This window comes from Petromyzon marinus, chromosome 24 (assembly GCF_048934315.1).
Source record: "Petromyzon marinus isolate PM22_M1 ecotype Great Lakes invasive population chromosome 24, UKy_Petmar_22M1.pri1.0, whole genome shotgun sequence".
Lineage (NCBI taxonomy): Eukaryota > Metazoa > Chordata > Hyperoartia > Petromyzontiformes > Petromyzontidae > Petromyzon > Petromyzon marinus.
This window is the reverse complement of record NC_133690.1, coordinates 6,574,091-6,596,746: the sequence shown is the minus strand read 5'-3', so window position 1 is coordinate 6,596,746 and position 22,656 is coordinate 6,574,091. Positions and strand designations below refer to the sequence as shown.

General features: G+C 44.8%; 1 protein-coding gene across 4 annotated transcripts; it reads right to left on the bottom strand.

The window, feature by feature from the left end:
• Window positions 1-1,017: 1,017 nt before the first annotated feature.
• On the bottom strand, window positions 1,018-18,962 carry LOC142928902 (uncharacterized). 4 transcript variants are annotated; one of them, XM_076069377.1, is made up of 6 exons: window positions 17,701-18,962; window positions 16,430-17,000; window positions 10,463-10,508; window positions 6,051-6,152; window positions 5,437-5,500; window positions 1,018-1,286 (listed from the first exon to the last, which is right to left on the bottom strand). In XM_076069377.1, the coding sequence occupies exons 2-6, from the start codon at window positions 16,612-16,614 to the stop codon at window positions 1,057-1,059; spliced, it is 627 nt and encodes a 208-aa protein (XP_075925492.1). In that variant the 5' UTR covers window positions 16,615-17,000; window positions 17,701-18,962; the 3' UTR covers window positions 1,018-1,056. The 4 variants fall into 4 exon arrangements, with proteins under 4 accessions (XP_075925492.1, XP_075925493.1, XP_075925494.1 ...); XM_076069378.1 differs by having other exon boundaries at window positions 16,430-16,656; XM_076069379.1 differs by having other exon boundaries at window positions 16,430-16,538; window positions 17,701-18,961.
• Between the last annotated feature and the right edge of the window lie 3,694 nt (window positions 18,963-22,656).

Genomic DNA, 22,656 nt, shown 5'->3' with positions numbered 1-22,656 from the left:
GGACGTGGAGCTGAGTGGACTTGCCGATGACTGGTACCAGTGGTGTCAAGATCGGCCTCTGTGTAGGAGGCTCGTGAAGGACGCTACTGGGCAGTTGGAGGTAGTCACCCTCCAACAACAACGGAGGGCGGAGGAGCGACGCTCACAACAACGAGCGGAGCGCCGGGTGGCTAAAGCACAGCAGGTTGGCACAGTAGGGGGCACAGGTGGTGCATCAGTCATCTCAGTCAGTCGACCCGTGGCACTTGGGTCTGCCCCGTGACCTCCTGCCCGCTGGCGTTCGACACTTCACGTGGCCTCAAGGTGCACATGGCCTGGCACAAGTGTCGTGGTGACGTCACCGCCACTTAGTGGCGAATGGCGGTTGTTGTTGTGTGTGTCTGTGTGTCAGTGTGTGTGTGGTGTGTGTGTGTGGTGTGTGTGTCAGTGTAGCGGTTAGCGCTACGCTGTGCTACGAACCCGGCGACCCGAATTCGATTCCCGCTCACGGCCAACACCGCCAGTGACGATTAACTAAACCGGTCCAGGGTCTCCCCCTAGGTTGACTCAGCCTCAAATGAGTACCTGCTGCGATGTGCAGTAAACATCGCCACTGGGGAGACAAAGGCGGTCGGGCCTGGTGCTGGCCACCCACCCCCTCGTGTGCCACAGGGCCGGTAGCCATAACAGGTGCTGCTACTCGCTAACAGCACTTGCCCCTACAGCCTGTTAGAGGCTACACGGGGGACCTTTGTCTGTGTGTCTATAGGTGCTGCTCGCTACTCACAGCACTTGCCCCTACAGCCCTGTTAGAGGCTACACGGGGGACCTTTGTCTGTGTGTCTACAGCTGCTGCTCGCTACACACAGCACTTGCCCCCTACAGCCCTGTTAGAGGCTACACGGGGGACCTTTGTCTGTGTGTCTACAGCTGCTGCTCGCTACACACAGCCACTTGCCCCCTACAGCCCTGTTATGTCTGTAGGGGCAGTTTAACGCGAACGAGACGACAACAACAACAACAATCACAAAGCCAACGGCGACTCGAACGATGCTTTATTAATCCGCGGGGCCGCCCTCAGTCATCCCAGAGCAGGATCAGCTCCTCGTCGTCCTCGTCCCACGGGAAGGGTTCCATCCAGCGCAGGTCGCCGGCGTTCTGCTGGAAGCGCACCAAGTCGCCAAAGTCGCGGTCGGGGTGGACGACCATGCCACCACCACCACGCTCCTCTTGCTCCCCCTGCTCCTCCTCGTCGAGAAAGACGAAGATTCCGTCGCCGTGCCCGCCGTGGTGGAAGAAGTGGCGCTCTGGTGGTGTTGGGAAGGTAGAGGGAGAGGAGGGGAGAGGGAGGTGAGGGGGGAGGAGGAGGAGGGGGGAGGAAGAGGTGGAGGTGGAGGAAAGTAGGGGTGGGAAGGAGGAGGTCAAACACGTGTCGTTACACAGAGACACACAGAGACCCATAGATACACAGAGACCCATAGAGACACACAGAGACCCATAGATACACAGAGACCCATAGATACACAGAGACACACAGAGACCCATAGAGATACACAGAGACCCATAGAGACACACAGAGACCCATAGAGATACAGAAAAACAGAGACATACAGAGACCCATAGAGACACACAGAGACCCATAGAGATACAGAAAAAACAGAGACATACAGAGACCCATAGAGACACACAGAGACCCATAGAGACACACAGAGACCCATAGAGATACACAGAGACCCATAGATACACACAGATCCATAGAGACACACAGAGACACACAGAGACCCACAGAGACCCATAGAGACACAGAAAAACAGAGACATACAGAGACCCATAGAGACACACAGAGACCCATAGAGATACACAGAGACCCATAGAGAAACACTGAGACCCATAGATACACAGAGACACATAGAGACACACAGAGACCCATAGAGACACACATAGACCCATAGAGACACACAGAGAACCATAGAGATACAGAAAAACAGAGACATACAGAGATCCATAGAGACACACAGAGACCCATAGAGATACAGAAAAACAGAGACATACAGAGACCCATAGAGACACACAGAGACCCATAGAGACACACAGAGACCCACAGAGATACACAGAGACCCATAGATACACACAGATCCATAGAGACACACAGAGACACACAGAGACCCACAGAGACCCATAGAGACACAGAAAAACAGAGACATACAGAGACCCATAGAGACACACAGAGACCCAAAGAGATACACAGAGACACACAGAGACCCATAGAGATACACAGAGACCCATAGATACACAGAGACCCATAGAGAAACACTGAGACCCATAGATACACAGAGACCCATAGATACACAGAGACACATAGAGGCACACAGAGACCCATAGAGACACACAGAGACCCATAGAGACACACAGAGAACCATAGAGATACAGAAAAACAGAGACATACAGAGACCCATAGAGACACACAGAGACCCATAGATACAGAAAAACAGAGACATACAGAGACCCATAGAGACACACAGAGGCCCATAGAGACACACAGATACCCATAGAGATACACAGAGACCCATAGATACACAGATCCATAGAGACACACAGAGACCCACAGAGACCCAAATAGAGAAACACAGAGACCCAGAGAGATACACAGAGACCCATAGATACACACAGATTCATAGAGACACACAGAGACCCATAGAGACCCACAGAGACCCATAGAGACACGGAAAAACAGAGACATACAGAGACCCATAGAGACACACAGAGACTCAGAGATACACAGAGACCTATAGATACACACAGATCCATAGAGACACACAGAGACCCACAGAGACCCATAGAGACAGAAAAACAGAGACATACAGAGACCCATAGAGACACACAGAGACCCATAGAGACACACAGAGATCCATAGATACACACAGATCCATAGAGACACACAGAGACCCACAGAGACCCACAGAGACCCATAGTGACACGGAAAAACAGAGACATAGAGAGACCTATAGAGACACACAGAGACCCATAGAGATACACAGGGACCCATAGATACACACAGATCCATAGAGGCACACAGAGACCCATAGAGACACACAGAGACACGTAGATACACACAGATCCATAGAGACACACAGAGACCCACAGAGACACACAGAGACCCATAGAGACAGACAGAAAAACAGAGACATACAGAGACTCATAGAGACACACAGAGACCCATAGAGATACACAGAGACCCAGAGATACACACATATCCATAGAGACACACAGAGACCCATTGAGACACACAGAGACCCATAGATACACACAGATCCATAGAGATACACAGAGACCCCTAGAGACACACAGAAAAACAGAGACATACAGAGACCCATAGAGACATACAGAGACCCATAGAGATATAGAGACCCATAGATACACACAGATCCAGAGACACACAGAGACACACAGAGACCCATAGATACACACAGATCCATAGAGACACACAGAGACCCATAGAGACACACAGAGACCCATAGAGATACACAGGGACCCATAGATACACACAGATCCATAGAGACACACAGAGACCCACAGAGACACACAGAAAAACAGAGACATACAGAGACTCATAGAGACACACAGAGATCCATAGAGATACACAGAGACCCAGAGATACACACAAATCCAGAGACACACAGAGACCCATAGATACACACAGATCCATAGAGACACACAGAGACACACAGAAACCCACAGAGACCCATAGAGACACAGAAAAACAGAGACATACAGGGACCCATAGAGACACACAGAGACCCATAGAGATACACAGAGACCCATAGATACACACAGATCCATAGAGACACACAAAGACCCACAGAGACCCACAGAGATCCATTGAGACACAGAAAAGCAGAGACATACAGAGACCCATAGAGACACACAGAGGCCCATAGAGACCCACAGAGACCCACAGAGACCCATAGTGACACGGAAAAACAGAGACATAGAGAGACCTATAGAGACACACAGAGACCCATAGAGATACACAGGGACCCATAGATACACACAGATCCATAGAGACACACAGAGACCCATAGAGACACACAGAGACACGTAGATACACACAGATCCATAGAGACACACAGAGACCCACAGAGACACACAGAGACCCATAGAGACACACAGAAAAACAGAGACATACAGAGACTCATAGAGACACACAGAGACCCATAGAGATACACAGAGACCCAGAGATACACACAGATCCATAGAGACACACAGAGACCCATTGAGACACACAGAGACCCATAGATACACACAGATCCATAGAGATACACAGAGACCCCTAGAGACACACAGAAAAACAGAGACATACAGAGACCCATAGAGACATACAGAGACCCATAGAGATATAGAGACCCATAGATACACACATATCCATAGAGACACACAGAGACACACAGAGACCCACAGAGACCCATAGAGACACAGAAAAACAGAGACATACAGAGACCCATAGAGACACACAGAGACCCATAGATACACACAGATCCATAGAGACACACAGAGACCCATAGAGACACACAGAGACCCATAGAGATACACAGGGACCCATAGATACACACAGATCCATAGAGACAAACAGAGACCCACAGAGACACACAGAAAAACAGAGACATACAGAGACTCATAGAGACACACAGAGATCCATAGAGATACACAGAGACCCAGAGATACACACAAATCCATAGAGACACACAGAGACCCATAGATACACACAGATCCATAGAGACACACAGAGACACACAGAAACCCACAGAGACCCATAGAGACACAGAAAAACAGAGACATACAGGGACCCATAGAGACACACAGAGACCCATAGAGATACACAGAGACCCATAGATACACACAGATCCATAGAGACACACAAAGACCCACAGAGACCCACAGAGATCCATTGAGACACAGAAAAGCAGAGACATACAGAGACCCATAGAGACACACAGAGGCCCATAGAGATACACAGGGACCCATAGATACACACAGATCCATAGAGACACACAGAGACCCATAGAGACACACAGAAAAACAGAGACATACAGAGACTCATAGAGACACACAGAGAACCATAGAGATACACAGAGACCCAGAGATACACACAGATCCATAGAGACACACAGAGACCCATAGAGACACACAGAGACCCATAGATACACACAGACCCACAGAGACCCACAGAGACCCACAGAGACCCATTGAGACACAGAAAAACAGAGACATACAGAGACCCATAGAGACACACAGAGACCCATAGAGATACACAGAGACCCATAGATAAACACAGATCCATAGAGACACACAGAGACCCATAGAGACACGGAAAAACAGAGACCCATGGAGATCCATGGAGATCTATGGAGCCCGTGAAGGCATTCCTGCCGTAGGCCGTGAGACCAAAACGTCGCTTACCCTGCATGAGCACCATGGGATCTGGCACCGTCCGTCTCTGGAGGAAGTAGAGGCAGCAGGCGAGCTACAGGCAGACAGGAACTCTCACACACACAGACACACACACACACAGACACACACACAGAGACACACACAGACACACACAGACACACACACAGACACACACACACACACAGAGACACACACACACACAGACACACACACAGACACACACACAGACACACACACAGACACACAGACACACACACAGACACACACAGACACACACAGACACACACACAGACACACAGACACACACAAACACACACACAGACACACACAGACACACACACAGTGGGGGGTGAGTTTGTGTGGTGAGTGAGGAAGTGAGTGGCTGAGTGAGTGAGCGAGTGCTGAGTGAGCGGTGAGTGAATGAGCGAGTGGTGAGTGAGCGAGTGGGAGAGTGGGTGAGTGATCAAGTGGTGAGCGAGTGGTGAGCGAGTGGTGAGCGAGTGTGCGATTGGTGAGCGATTGAGCGAGTGGGTGAGTGGGCAAGCGGCCGAGTGAGCGAGTGGTGAGCGAGTGTACGAGTGGTGAGCGGGCGGGCGAGTTTGCTGTTCGCGTGCATTACCCACCAATCCAAGGGAAATCCCGGCGAGTGACGTCACAAAGACGATGCCGTTGCATGACCTGGTGCAGGATGCGCAGTGAGACACGGTCAGCCACAGGTGGAAGTCCTGGGGCAGAACGCAGAGGCAAAGACAAAGACGAAGGTCGATTCCAAACGTGTTCTACGGCATGTACTGTACTACACTACATTATACACTACTATATGCTACACTACATTATACACTACGACAGTACATTATATACTACTACACTACATTATACACTACAATATACTACACTACATTATACACTACTACACTACATTATACACTACCATATACTACACTACATTATACACTACTACACTACATTATATACTACTACACTACATTATATACTACTACACGACATTATATACTACTACACTACATTATATACTACTACTACTACTTAACATTATATACTACTACACTACACTATATACTACTACACTACATTATATACTACTACTACACTACATTCTACACTACTACACTACATTATATACTGCTACACTACTATATACTACTACACTACAATATATACTACTACACTACAATATATACTACTACTACACTACATTCTATACTACTACACTACATTATATACTGCTACACTACTATATACTACTACACTACTATATACTACTACACTACTATATACTACAATACATTATATACTGCTACACTACATTATACACCACTACACTACATTATAAACTACTACACTACATCATATACTACTACATTATATACTACTACACTACATTATGTACTACTACACTACATTATATACTACTACACTATACACTACTACACTACATTATATACTACTACATTATATACTACTACACTGCATTATGTACTACTACACCACATTAAATACTACTACACTACATTATACACTGCTACACTACATTATATACTACTACACTACATTATATACTACTACACTATACACTACTACACTACATTATACACTACTATATACTAAACTACATTATACACTACTACACTACATTATATACTACTACACTACATTATATACTACTACACTATACACTACTACACTACATTATATACTACTACACTACATTATACACTACTCCACTACTATATACTACACTACATTACACACTACTACACTACATTATACACTACTATACACGTAATACACTACTATATACTACACTACATTATACACTACCATACAGATTATACACTACTATATACTACACTACATTATACACTACTATACACAGTATACACTACTACACTACATTATATACTACTACTACACTACATTATATACTACTACACTATACACTACTACACTACATTATATACTACTACACTACATTATATACTACTACACTACATTATACACTACTACACTTAATTATATACTACACTACATTATATACTACTACACTACATTATACACTACTACACAACATTATATACTTCTATGCTACATTATATACTACACTACATTATATACTACTACACTACATTATACACTACTACACAACATTATATACTACTACACTACGTCAGGGCCTGGGACAGACAAAGAGACACAGAGACACGGCATGCGACAGACAGAGAGACACAGAGAGACACAGAGACACGACATGGGACAGACAGAGAGACACAGAGAGACAGACAGAGAGACACAGAGACACGACATGGGACATACAGAGAGATGCAGAGACACGACATGGGACAGAGAGACACGGCCTGGGAGAGACAGAGAGACACAGAGACATACAGAGAGACACAGAGACACGGCATGGAACAGAGAGATACGGCCTGGGACAGACAGAGAGACACAGAGACAGAGAGACACAGAGACACTGCATGGGACAGAGAGATACGGCCTGGGACAGAGAAAGAGAGACACAGAGACAACAGAGAGACACAGAGACATACAGAGAGACACAGAGACACGGCATTGGACAGAGAGACACGGCCTGGAACAAACAGAGAGACACAGAGACAAAAAGAGAGACACAGAGACACGGCCTGGGACAGTCAGAGAGACACGACATGGGACAGACAGAGACACACAGAGACACGGCCTGGGACAGACAGAGAGACACAGAGACGCGGCATGGGACAGAGATACACGGCCTGGGACAGACAGAGAGACACAGAGACAGACACAGAGAGACACAGAGACAGACACAGAGAGACACAGATACAGGCACAGAGAGACACGACATGGGACAGAAACAGACACAGAGAGATACGGCATGGGACAGATAGACAGACACAAAGACAAACAGAGAGACATAGAGACAGACACAGAGAGACACGGCATGGGACAGAGACAGACACAGAGAGACACGGCATGGGACAAAGGCAGACAGAAAGACACAGAGACAGACACAGAGAGATACAGAGACAGACACAGAGAGACACGGCATGGGACAGAGACAGACACAGAGAGACACGGCATGGGACAAAGACAGACAGAAAGACACAGAGACGGACACAGAGAGATACAGAAACAGACACAGAGAGACACGGCATGGGACAGAGACAGACACAGAGAGACACGGGACGGGACAGAGACAGACACAGAGAGACACGACATGGGACAGAGACAGAAATACAGAGAGAAACGGGACGGGACAGAGACAGACACAGAGAGACACAGAGACAGACACAGAGAGACACGGGACGGGATAGAGACAGACACAGAGAGACACGACATGGGACAGAGACAGACACAGAGAGACACGGGACGGGACAGAGACAGAAACACAGAGAGACACAGAGACAGACACAGAGAGATGCAGAGACATACAGAGAGAAACAGAGACACGGCATGGGACAGAGACAGACACAGAGAGACACGGCCTGCGACAGACAGACAGACACAGAGACAAACAGAGAGACACAGAGACAGACACAGAGAGACACGGGACGGGACGGACAAAGAGACACAGAGACATACAGAGAGACACAGAGAGACACGGCATGGGACAGAGACAGACACAGAGAGACACGGCTTGGGACAGAGACAGAAACAGAGACAAACAGAGAGACACAGAGACAGACACAGAGAGACACAGAGACAAACAGAGAGACACAGAGAGACACGGCCTGGGACAGACAGAGAGACACAAAGACAAACAGAGACAGACACAGAGAGACACGGCATGGGACAGAGACAGAAACACAGAGACAGACAGAGAGATACAGAGACAGACACAGAGAGACACAGAGACAGATACAGAGAGACACAGAGACAGACACAGAGAGACACGGCATGGGACAGACAGAAACACAGAGACAGACACAGAGAGATACAGAGACAGACACAGAGAGACACAGAGACAGATACAGAGAGACACAGAGACAGACACAGAGAGACACGACATGGGACAGAGACATACACAGAGAGACACGGCATGGGACAGAGACATACACATAGAGACACGGCCTGGGACAGACAGAGAGACACAGAGACACAGAGACAGACACAGAGAGACACGGCATGGGACAGAGACAGAAACACAGAGACAGCCACAGAGAGATACAGAGACAGACACAGAGAGACACAGAGACAGACACAGAGAGACACGACATGGAACAGAGACATACACAGAGAGATACGGCATGGGACAGACAGAGAGACACAGAGACAAACAGAGAGACACAGAGACAGACACAGAGAGACACGGCCTGGGACAAACAGAGAGACACAGAGACACAGAGACAGACACAGAGAGACACGACATAGGACAGAGAGAGACACAGAGACAGACACAGAGAGACACAGAGACATACAGAGAGACACAGAGACACGGCATGGGACAGAGACAGAGAGACACAGAGACAGACACAGAGAGACACGGCATGGGACAGAGACAGAGACAGAGAGACACGGGACGGGACAGAGACAGACAGAGAGAGACACGGCATGGGACAGAGACAGACACAGAGACATACAGAGAGACACAGAGACAGACAGAGAGACACAGAGACAGACACAGAGAGACACAGAGAGACACAGAGACAGATACAGAGATACACAGAGACAGACAGAGACACGGCCTGGGACAGAGACAGACACAGAGAGATACAGAGACAGAGAGACACAGAGACAGACACAGAGACATACAGAGAGAAACAGAGAGACACGGGACGGGACAGAGACAGACACAGAGAGACACGGGACGGGACAGAGACAGACACAGAGAGACACAGAGAGACACAGAGACAGACACAGAGAGACACAGAGACAGAGAGACAGAGACAGAGAGACACAGAGACAGAGAGACACGGGACGGGACAGAGACAGACACAGAGAGACATAGAGACAGAGAGACACAGAGACAGACACAGAGACAGAGACACAGAGACAGAGAGACACGGGACGGGAGTCTCACCTGAATTGTCACGCTGAGCCATGACAGCCACGCCGTGGAGCTTCCCCTGAAACACAGAGGGGGGGGGAGACGTGGGGGGAGGGGTGGGGGGAGGGGTGGGGGGAGGGGTGGGGGGACGTGGTTGGAGGGGTGGGGGGCGACGTGGGGGGAGGGGTGGGGGGAGACGTGGGGGGAGGGGTGGGGGGAGGGGTGGGAGGGAGAGGTGGGGGGAGTGGTGTCGGGATGACCAACGCAATGATTATAATATATATGATTATAATATATATGATTATAATATATATGATTATAATATATCAATAATTAAGGTTTGTTTGATGTTAGATCGCGTTAATATGAATTACTGTGTCGTTAAAGCCGCCACCACCCGACATGGCCAATTATTTAAGGGGTTTGCGTTACGTAAACAGAACGTGGCCAATTCGTTACTAGTACAGCACTAACCGGTTGCTGTGTGTTGCAGAGTTAAATCCACTACAATATTTACAATTCGTTACTAGTACAGCACTAACCAGTTACTGTGTGTTGGAAAGGTAAACCCACTACAACATTTACAATTCGTTACTAATACAGTACTAACCGGTTGCTGTGTGTCGGAGAGTTAAACCCACTACTACATTTAGAATGTGTTACTAGTACAGCACTAACCGGTTGCTGTGTGTTGGAGGGTTAAACCCACTACAACATTTACAATTCGTTACTAGTACAGCACTAACCGGTTGCTGTGTGTTGGAGAGTTAAACCCACTGCAACATTTACAATTCGTTACTAGTACAGCACTAACCGGTTGCTGTGTGTTGGAGAGTTAAACCCACTGCAACATTTACAATTCGTTACTAGTACAGCACTAACCGGTTGCTGTGTGTTGGAGAGTTAAACCCACTGCAACATTTACAATTCGTGACTGGTACAGCACTAACCGGTTGCTGTGTGTTGGAGAGTTAAACCCACTACGACATTTACAATTCGTTACTAGTACAGCACTAACCGGTTGCTGTGTGTTGCAGAGTCAAACCAACTACTACATTTACAATTCGTTACTAGTACAGCACTAACCGGTTGTTGTGTGTTGGAAAGTTAAACCTACTACGACATTTACTATTCATTACTAGTACAGCACTAACCCGTTGCTGTGTGTTGGAGAGTTAAACCCACTACAACATTATCAATTCGTTACTAGTACCGCACTAACCGGTTGCTGTGTGTTGGAGAGTTAAACCCACTACTACTTTTACAATTCGTTACTAGTACAGCATTAACCGGTTGCTGTGTGTTGGAGAGTTAAACCCACTACTACATTTACAATTCGTTACTAGTACAGCACTAACCGGTTGCTGTGTGTTGGAGAGTTAAACCCACTGCAACATTTACAATTCGTTACTAGTACAGCACTAACCGGTTGCTGTGTGTTGGATAGTTAAACCCACTACAACATTTACAATTCGTTACTAGTACAGCACTAACCGGTTGTTGTGTGTTGGAAAGTTAAACCTACTACGACATTTACTATTCATTACTAGTACAGCACTAACCGGTTGCTGTGTGTTGGAGAGCTAAACCCACTACGACATTTACAATTCCTTACTTTTACAGCACTAACCCGTTGCTGTGTGTTTGAGAGTTAAACCCACTACAACATTATCAATTCGTTACTAGTACCGCACTAACCGGTTGCTGTGTGTTGGAGAGTTAAACCCACTACTACATTTACAATTCGTTACTAGTACAGCACTAACCGGTTGCTGTGTGTTGGAGAGTTAAACCCACTGCAACATTTACAATTCGTTACTAGTACAGCACTAACCGGTTGCTGTGTGTTGGAGAGTTAAACCCACTGCAACATTTACAATTCGTTAATAGTACAGCACTAACCGGTTGCTGTGTGTTGGAGAGTTAAACCCACTGCAACATTTACAATTCATTACTAGTACAGCACTAACCGGTTGCTGTGTGTTGGAGAGTTAAACCCACTGTGACATTTACAATTCGTTACTAGTACAGCACTAACCGGTTGCTGTTTGTTGGAGAGTTAAACCCACTATAACATTTACAATTCGTTACTAGTACAGCACTAACCGGTTGCTGTGTGTTGGAGAGTTAACCACTACAACATTTACAATTCGTTACTAGTACAGCACTAACCGGTTGCTGTGTGTTGGAGAGTTAAACCCACTGCAACATTTACAATTCGTTAATAGTACAGCACTAACCGGTTGCTGTGTGTTGGAGAGTTAAACCCACTGCAACATTTACAATTCATTACTAGTACAGCACTAACCGGTTGCTGTGTGTTGGAGAGTTAAACCCACTGTGACATTTACAATTCGTTACTAGTACAGCACTAACCGGTTGCTGTTTGTTGGAGAGTTAAACCCACTATAACATTTACAATTCGTTACTAGTACAGCACTAACCGGTTGCTGTGTGTTGGAGAGTTAACCACTACAACATTTACAATTCGTTACTAGTACAGCACTAACCGGTTGCTGTGTGTTGGAGAGTTAAACCCACTACAACATTTACAATTCGTTACTAGTACAGCACTAACCGGTTGCTGTGTGTTGGAGTTTTAAATCCACTACTACTTTTACAATTCGTTACTAGTACAGCACTAACCGGTTGCTGTGTGTTGGAGAGTTAAACCCACTACAACATTCACAATTCGTTACTAGTACAGTGCTAACCGGTTGCTGTGTGTTGGAGAGTTAAACCCACTGCTACATTTACAATTCGTTACTAGTACAGCACTAACTGGTTGCTGTGTGTTGGAGAGTTAAACCCACTACAACATTCACAATTCGTTACTAGTACAGCACTAACCGGTTGCTGTGTGTTGGAGAGTTTAACCCACTACAACATTCACAATTCGTTACTAGTACTGCACTAACCGGTTGCTGTGTGTTGGAGAGTTAAACCCACTACAACATTATCAATTCGTTACTAGTACCGCACTGACCGGTTGCTGTGTGTTGGAGAGTTAAACCCACTACTACTTTTACAATTCGTTACTAGTACAGCATTAACCGGTTGCTGTGTGTTGGGAGAGTTAAACCCACTACTACATTTACAATTCGTTACTAGTACAGCACTAACCGGTTGCTGTGTGTTGGAGAGTTAAACCCACTGCAACATTTACAATTCGTTACTAGTACAGCCCTAACCGGTTGCTGTGTGTTGGATAGTTAAACCCACTACAACATTTACAATTCGTTACTAGTACAGCACTAACCGGTTGTTGTGTGTTGGAAAGTTAAACCTTCTACGACATTTACTATTCATTACTAGTACAGCACTAACCGGTTGCTGTGTGTTGGAGAGCTAAACCCACTACGACATTTACAATTCCTTACTTTTACAGCACTAACCCGTTGCTGTGTGTTTGAGAGTTAAACCCACTACAACATTATCAATTCGTTACTAGTACCGCACTAACCGGTTGCTGTGTGTTGGAGAGTTAAACCCACTACTACATTTACAATTCGTTACTAGTACAGCACTAACCGGTTGCTGTGTGTTGGAGAGTTAAACCCACTGCAACATTTACAATTCGTTACTAGTACAGCACTAACCGGTTGCTGTGTGTTGGAGAGTTAAACCCACTGCAACATTAACAATTCGTTAATAGTACAGCACTAACCGGTTGCTGTGTGTTGGAGAGTTAAACCCACTGCAACATTTACAATTCATTACTAGTACAGCACTAACCGGTTGCTGTGTGTTGGAGAGTTAAACCCACTGTGACATTTACAATTCGTTACTAGTACAGCACTAACCGGTTGCTGTTTGTTGGAGAGTTAAACCCACTACAACATTTACAATTCGTTACTAGTACAGCACTAACCGGTTGCTGTGTGTTGGAGAGTTAACCACTACAACATTTACAATTCGTTACTAGTACAGCACTAACCGGTTGCTGTGTGTTGGAGAGTTAAACCCACTACAACATTTACAATTCGTTACTAGTACAGCACTAACCGGTTGCTGTGTGTTGGAGTTTTAAATCCACTACTACTTTTACAATTCGTTACTAGTACAGCACTAACCGGTTGCTGTGTGTTGGAGAGTTAAACCCACTACAACATTCACAATTCGTTACTAGTACAGTGCTAACCGGTTGCTGTGTGTTGGAGAGTTAAACCCACTGCTACAGTTACAATTCGTTACTAGTACAGTGCTAACCGGTTGCTGTGTGTTGGAGAGTTAAACCCACTGCTACATTTACAATTCGTTACTAGTACAGCACTAACTGGTTGCTGTGTGTTGGAGAGTTAAACCCACTACAACATTCACAATTCGTTACTAGTACAGCACTAACCGGTTGCTGTGTGTTGGAGAGTTTAACCCACTACAACATTCACAATTCGTTACTAGTACTGCACTAACCGGTTGCTGTGTGTTGGAGAGCTTAACCCACTACAACATTTACAATTCGTTACTAGTACAGCACTAACCGGTTTGCTGTGTGTTGTGTTTTTTTTGTTTATTTTGACTAATTTTGAACCTATCAAGGTGACTTTACCGAAAGACCCAAACAATTTGAATTCCTGCAGTCACGACAACAAGAAGCACTTTCGCAGAAATGAGTTTGTCGATCTCGGTGATGATTTCAAAGTGGCATCAAAGCTCCCAGCGGCTTCCTAATAACGGAAGGAAGACAGCGTTCCAGACAGCCACGGAAGCGCGCCTTACCCGGCTAAAACATTTTAGATGAATATATAACAAAAAAGTTAAAAGGGGCCGTCCATAAATGACGTCACACGGCGTCACAAAAAGTCAGACCCCCCCTCAAATATGACGTCACAAAGCTCTGCCCCCCCCCCACAAAAATATTTCCAATTTTAAAATAAAACATGCTTCAAATCGCTTTAAACTATTGTCATTGTAGTGTGTATTTAATGTGGCGCTGCACTCTGATGTTGTAGGAGAAAACATGTATTTAAAAATATATATCTATTTAATTAAGTAGAACGTTTTGATTTAAAGCTTTCGTGACTGCAGGGATTCATATTCTTGGTTCTTTCGGTAAAGTCACCACCACGTGGAAGGGAAACAATAAAATAATAAAAATATAAAACAATACAATTCTCACGACGTTTCAACTGCAACACAAGCAGCAATCATCATCAGGTGTGAAAACCACATCAAGCAAATTTTAAAAAAAGTTGCGGGTTATTTTTAACGTTAGCACCACGGAGAGCGATTTGGCAGTTATTCAGATGGACGAGTCCATCTATTTTGATTTAAAGCTTTCGTGACTGCAATAATTATTATTCTTAACTCTTTCGGTAAAGTCACATTGAAGGGAAACAATAGAATAATAAAATATATATAAAACAATAAACATTCTCACGACGTTTCGACCATAACACACGTCGTGAGATTTTTTATTGTTTTATATATATTTTATTATTTTATTGTTTCCCTTCAACGTGACTTTACCGAAAGAGCTAAGAATATGAGTCCATCTATGTTCGGAAAAGAGTAGGGGGGGAGACGAAAATAATGGATGCGGTCTGAAAGCCACCATAAGCGTGAACAATCATTTATGGACGACCCCTTAACACAACTCGTCCATATGAATAACTGCCAAATCGCTCTCCGTGGTGCTAACGTTAAAATAAAACGCCACTTTTTTACAATTATTTCCTGCTGTGGTTTTCACACCTGATGATGATTGCTCGTGTTGCAGTCGAAACGTCGTGATAATTTTATTGTTTGATATTTTTATTATTTTATGGTTTCCCTTCTACGTGGTGACTTGACCGAAAGAACTAACAATATAAGCAGAACGTGTTGTCTATATTTATTTAAAGTTGCGCATTTTGATGCGACGTCACATTTCTCAAACCCTCCCACCCCTCCTCCTCGTCACACATCGTCACAAATGTCTGACCCATCCTCCACCCCCACCCCCACCTAGGCGCGTGACGTCATTTATGGACGGCCCCAAGTCGTTTCAGGTTTACTTACCAGCGCCAAATCGCCGTGAGCAGAGAATGCGGCCTCCAAACGCCCGACGCTACGAGCGGCGGTGGCATTGTAACGGGGAGCGAGGCCAACGGAGGGTCCACCTCCATGCCTGGGCTCAGCAGCAGCAGAAGCAGCAGAGGCAGCAGCAGCAGCAGGCAGACGAGCCACGTGCGCTGAGATAGCATGGCGGATCTTCTCCCTCTGAAGCAACCTCACCCTCCTTATCCCTCCGCTCGGCGTCAATGAAGGGAATGAGCCGTGTGGGTGAGCGTTGCGAGATAGCGTGTCAGTGTTTTCGAGGTAGTGTGTGAGAGTGTGGGAGCGTGTATGTGTGTGAGAGAGTATGGGAGCGTGTGTGTGTGTGTGAGAGTGTGTGTGTGTGTGAGAGAGTGTGTGAGAGTGTGTGTGTGTGAGAATGAGTGTGTGAGAGAGTGTGTGTGTGTGAGAGTGTGTGTGAGAGTGTGAGAGAGAGTGTGTGTGTGAGTGTGTGAGAGAGTGTGTGTGAGAGTGTGTGTATGTGAGAGTGAGTGTGTGAGAGAGTGAGAGGGAGTGTGAGAGTGTGTGTGAGACTCTGAGAGAGTGTGTGTGTGAGTGTGTGTGTGAGAGTGTGTGTGAGAGTGTGTGTGTGAGAGTGTGTGTGAGAGTGTATGTGAGAGTGTATGTGAGAGTGTGTGTGTGAGAGTGTGTGTGTGAGAGAGAGTGAGTGTGTGAGAGTGTGTGAGAGTGTGTGTGTGAGAGAGAGAGTGAGAGAGTGTATTTAGATTTTTTTTAGAGCGTGTGAAAAAGCGTGCGTCCTTGTCAGAGTTCGTCTCATAATGACGTAGCTAGTCACGTGTCAGTTCTACGCGCGTCACGAAGAGCGTTACGTAACCAACGCACCACGTGACCGCCGCGCCAACGCGCGCGTGCGCACTGGCCGTTTCCGTTTCAACGGCTCGGCGAACACTGCCCATAGACTCAGCACTGCCCATAGACTCAACACTGCCCATAGACTCAGCACTGCCCATAGACTCAGCACTGCCCATAGACTCAACACTGCCCATAGACTCAGCACTGCCCATAGACTCAGCACTGCCCATAGACTCAACACTGCCCATAGACTCAGCACTGCCCATAGACTCAACACTGCCCATAGACTTCATAATAAAGGTTTTTGGGTTAGATCGCGTTTATTTATAAATGTGTCGTAACCCTCCACCACCCGACACGGCCAATCAGCAAAAAAAAGTGTCACGTTGACAAAAGACAAATAATTCACCACTTCAGCTCACCGGTGTGTTGAAGAGTTAATCCACATTTACAGTTTGAGTACGACGTTTCGCTGGTAAATACTTCCAGCATCATCGGGCAATTCGCCAGAATGGTAAAGCCCTCGCTTGCTCCCGGTTTTATATAGAGCAGCAGGGTGACGACATCACTTAACTCATCAGGTGCAGTGATTAGAGGCGGAGGGGGGGGGTAATGTAATTATATAATCGATTAGTAATCAGTCATTGGTTATGATTAGTAATGAGTTGTAGATTAGTAATTCTTTAAATCAAAATGTAATGTGTATTATTTAATAATACGCTTCCAGGCCGCACTAAGCCGGTAGCTGTCAGAGCGATTAAAGTTATTCTTGTTCCTCTCAATTTCAATGGATTCTCTAATTAGTCTTTGCCAGTAATAATTAGTTTTACACACCACTGCAACATTGTCAAAATCAATTGAGTGTCCTTGTTGACAAGCATGTTCTGCCACTGCCGACAGTTGTGTTTGAGATAATTTAATATTTCTCTGATGTTCTTTTAGTCTTACACTGATGTTACGTCCCGTCTGCCCAATGTAGCAGCTGCCACATGAACAATTAATCCGATATACACCTTCTGTTGATAGTTTAGGTAATGCGTCTTTAGTGCAAGATACTAGTTTTTGAATTTTGTGTACTGTACCAAATCTTACTGTAATGTTTTGCTTTTGCAAAACGCGGGCTAATTTGTCAGTTACTCCTGAGATATATGGGATTTTTATTGTTTTAACAATCTGGTCGCTTTCAGTAGTATTGCTTTGCGATCGTGATTTGGCATTCAGTGCTCTGTTAATTTGAGCATTATTGTAGCCATTCTGTCGTAGTGCGTCTTTAACGTGTTTAATCTCTCTCACTAGACTCTCACCATCTGACACCGTTTTCGCCCGATGTACGAGCGTCTTGATAAGAGAGGATTTTTGAGCTGGATGATGATGTGATTCTGCATTCAGATAGGCATCAGTGTGCGTTTGCTTTCTGTAAACGCTGTGTGTTATTTTACCGTTTAGGCCATGTCCAAGCAAAATATCTAGGAATGGGAGTGTGTTATTCACCTCCATTTCCATGGTGAACTGGATGGCCGGGTTTTGTGCATTGAGATGATTTAGAAAATCATTAAGTGTATCTTTACCATGTGGCCAGACAACCAAAGTGTCATCCACATACCTAAACCAAAAGGATGGTTTTAATGTGCTCGAGGCAAGTGCTCTTATTTCAAAGTTTTCCATGTACAAATTTGCTATAGCAGGGGATAAAGGAGAACCCATTGCTGCTCCTTCCTTTTGTTTAAAGAAATCCCCTCTCCATAAGAAGTAAGTGTTATTTAAACAATGGCCAGCAAGTTTCGGAATATCTTTTTGTAAACCGGTATTCTTTACTAGTGTATCAAGTAATTTAAGCGATTCGTCCACTGGAACCTTAGTGAATAGAGAAATAACATCAAAACTTACCAGAATATCATCAGGAGTAAGTTTAATATCTTTAATCACATTCACAAGATGTTCTGAATTTTTTATGAATGAAGATGTTGTACCGATGTAGGGCTGTATTTGTTTGGTTATATATTTTGCTAATTGATATGTGGCAGAGCCAATTGTACTGACTATGGGTCGTAATGGGATGCCGATTTTATGAATCTTTGGTAGCCCATAGAGTCTAGGTGGTTTTGAGGCCCTTGGCTTAATTAGGTATTGCTCATTTTTAGGGATTAATGAATTTGCAATTATTGCAGAGGTCTTACGTTCTAAAGTATTAGTTGGATCTCGTTTAATTTTAATGTAGGTACTTTCCTCTAGTAAATTTCTAATTTTATTATCATAATCGGCTCGTGACATCACTACAGTAGTGCGGCCTTTATCAGCTGCTAGGATTTGGATATCCTTATTTACACGCAGCTCTCTTAAGGCTTTTGCCTCGTTAGAGCTAATATTTCCTTTTGGAACTTTGCTATTCTCAATTATTTTAGCAACCTCATGTCTAGTCATCTCTGCCTCATTATGTGGAAGGAGTCTAACTGCTGATTCTACCTCAGCAATGATCTCATCCACTGGAATTATGCTTGGGGTAACGGCAAAGTTAAGGCCTTTAGAAAGGATAGAGACCATGTCACCGGTTAATACAGTGTTGGTCAAGTTCAGTACAGTTTTGTTTTTACATTTTTGGTTTTCAGTAGGGATTTGTTTATTTTGTAGTCTAGAAAATTTATTAATTTGGTTAGTTTTTGTTAGTTTAAACACATTATCAGCCGATTGTTGTGTTATGTTATCGATTATATTCCAATAATGCATAGATACACTATTGCTTATATCTAAGTGTAACTGCTTTAGCGATTCCGAAATGTAAGATAATTCACTCCTATTGTGCTGTATTCTCTCTATTAATAATAATTCGCTAGCTTTGTGTAGTATTTGGTTAGCTTTAGAAGACTTTATGTGATGTGTTATTTTAACTGCGTTTGGTATTACCTTTGAATCTCTGCACCTTTTGAGGAAGGCCAGTGAAGATATCAATTTCATCCGCTTAATGCGAAGCTTCTCCAATTTTCTGGTTTTAAGAAAAGTATCCTCCCCATAGAGGTTAGTCAGTTTAACACGTAGGCTTTCGCGACCAATATTATTCATAATAAAGGTTTTTGGGTTAGATCGCGTTTATTTATAAATGTGTCGTAACCCTCCACCACCCGACACGGCCAATCAGCAAAAAAAAGTGTCACGTTGACAAAAGACAAATAATTCACCACTTCAGCTCACCGGTGTGTTGAAGAGTTAATCCACATTTACAGTTTGAGTACGACGTTTCGCTTGGACATGGCCTAAACGGTAAAATAACACACAGCGTTTACAGAAAGCAAACGCACACTCATGCCTATCTGAATGCAGAATCACATCATCATCCAGCTCAAAAATCCTCTCTTATCAAGACGCTCGTACATCGGGCGAAAACGGTGTCAGATGGTGAGAGTCTAGTGAGAGAGATTAAACACGTTAAAGACGCACTACGACAGAATGGCTACAATAATGCTCAAATTAACAGAGCACTGAATGCCAAATCACGATCGCAAAGCAATACTACTGAAAGCGACCAGATTGTTAAAACAATAAAAATCCCATATATCTCAGGAGTAACTGACAAATTAGCCCGCGTTTTGCAAAAGCAAAACATTACAGTAAGATTTGGTACAGTACACAAAATTCAAAAACTAGTATCTTGCACTAAAGACGCATTACCTAAACTATCAACAGAAGGTGTATATCGGATTAATTGTTCATGTGGCAGCTGCTACATTGGGCAGACGGGACGTAACATCAGCGTAAGACTAAAAGAACATCAGAGAAATATTAAATTATCTCAAACACAACTGTCGGCAGTGGCAGAACATGCTTGTCAACAAGGACACTCAATTGATTTTGACAATGTTGCAGTGGTGTGTAAAACTAATTATTACTGGCAAAGACTAATTAGAGAATCCATTGAAATTGAGAGGAACAAGAATAACTTTAATCGCTCTGACAGCTACCGGCTTAGTGCGGCCTGGAAGCGTATTATTAAATAATACACATTACATTTTGATTTAAAGAATTACTAATCTACAACTCATTACTAATCATAACTAATGACTGATTACTAATCGATTATATAATTACATTACCCCCCCCCCTCCGCCTCTAATCACTGCACCTGATGAGTTAAGTGATGTCGTCACCCTGCTGCTCTATATAAAACCGGGAGCAAGCGAGGGCTTTACCATTCTGGCGAATTGCCCGATGATGCTGGAAGTATTTACCAGCGAAACGTCGTACTCAAACTGTAAATGTGGATTAACTCTTCAACACACCGGTGAGCTGAAGTGGTGAATTATTTGTCTTTTGTCAACGTGACACTTTTTTTGCTGATTGGCCGTGTCGGGTGGTGGAGGGTTACGACACATTTATAAATAAACGCGATCTAACCCAAAAACCTTTATTATGAATAATATTGGTCGCGAAAGCCTACGTGTTAAACTGACTGCCCATAGACTCAACACTGCCCATAGACTCAGCACTGCCCATAGACTCAACACTGCCCATAGACTCAACCCTGCCCATAGACTCAACACTGCCCATAGACTCAGCACTGCCCATAGACTCAGCACTGCCCATAGACTCAACACTGCCCATAGACTCAGCACTGCCCATAGACTCAACACTGCCCATAGACTCAGCACTGCCCATAGACTAACATTGCCCATAGACTCAGCACTGCCCATAGACTCAGCACTGCCCATAGACTCAACACTGCCCATAGACTCAGCACTGCCTATAGACTAACACTGCCCATAAACTCAGCACTGCCCATAGACTCAGCACTGCCCATAGACTCAGCACTGCCCATAGACTCAACACTGCCCCATAGACTCAGCACTGCCCATAGACTCAACACTGCTCATAGACTCAACACTGCCCATAGACTCAGCACTGCCCATAGACTCAACACTGCCCATAGACTGAACACTGCCCCTTCGACTTAATACTGCACCATAGACTCAGCACTGCCCATAGACTTCTTCATGGTTTGAGTGATAGCTTTGCGAATTGTATAGTCGGAGTAACCATTAGCTTTAAGAGCTTGGTGTACCTGCTTGAGTTCACTGCCTATGTGTTCCTGGTCGGATATGCATTGGGCTCTAAGGTACAGAGTCTTGATGAGAGAATTCTTCTGTGATGGATGGTGGTGGGAATCCGGTTTCAGATAAGCATCCGTATGGGTAGCTTTCCTGTAGACAGAGTGGCTCATTGAACCATCAGGTCTCTTTTTTATTAGGACATCCAAAAAAGGTAGCTTGCCATCTTTTCGACTTCCATGGTAAATCTGATGGCTGGGTGTATGGAATTGATGTGGTCGAAGAATTGGTCTAGAGCTGGCCGGCCATGTGGCCAGATGACAAAAGTGTCATCCACTTACC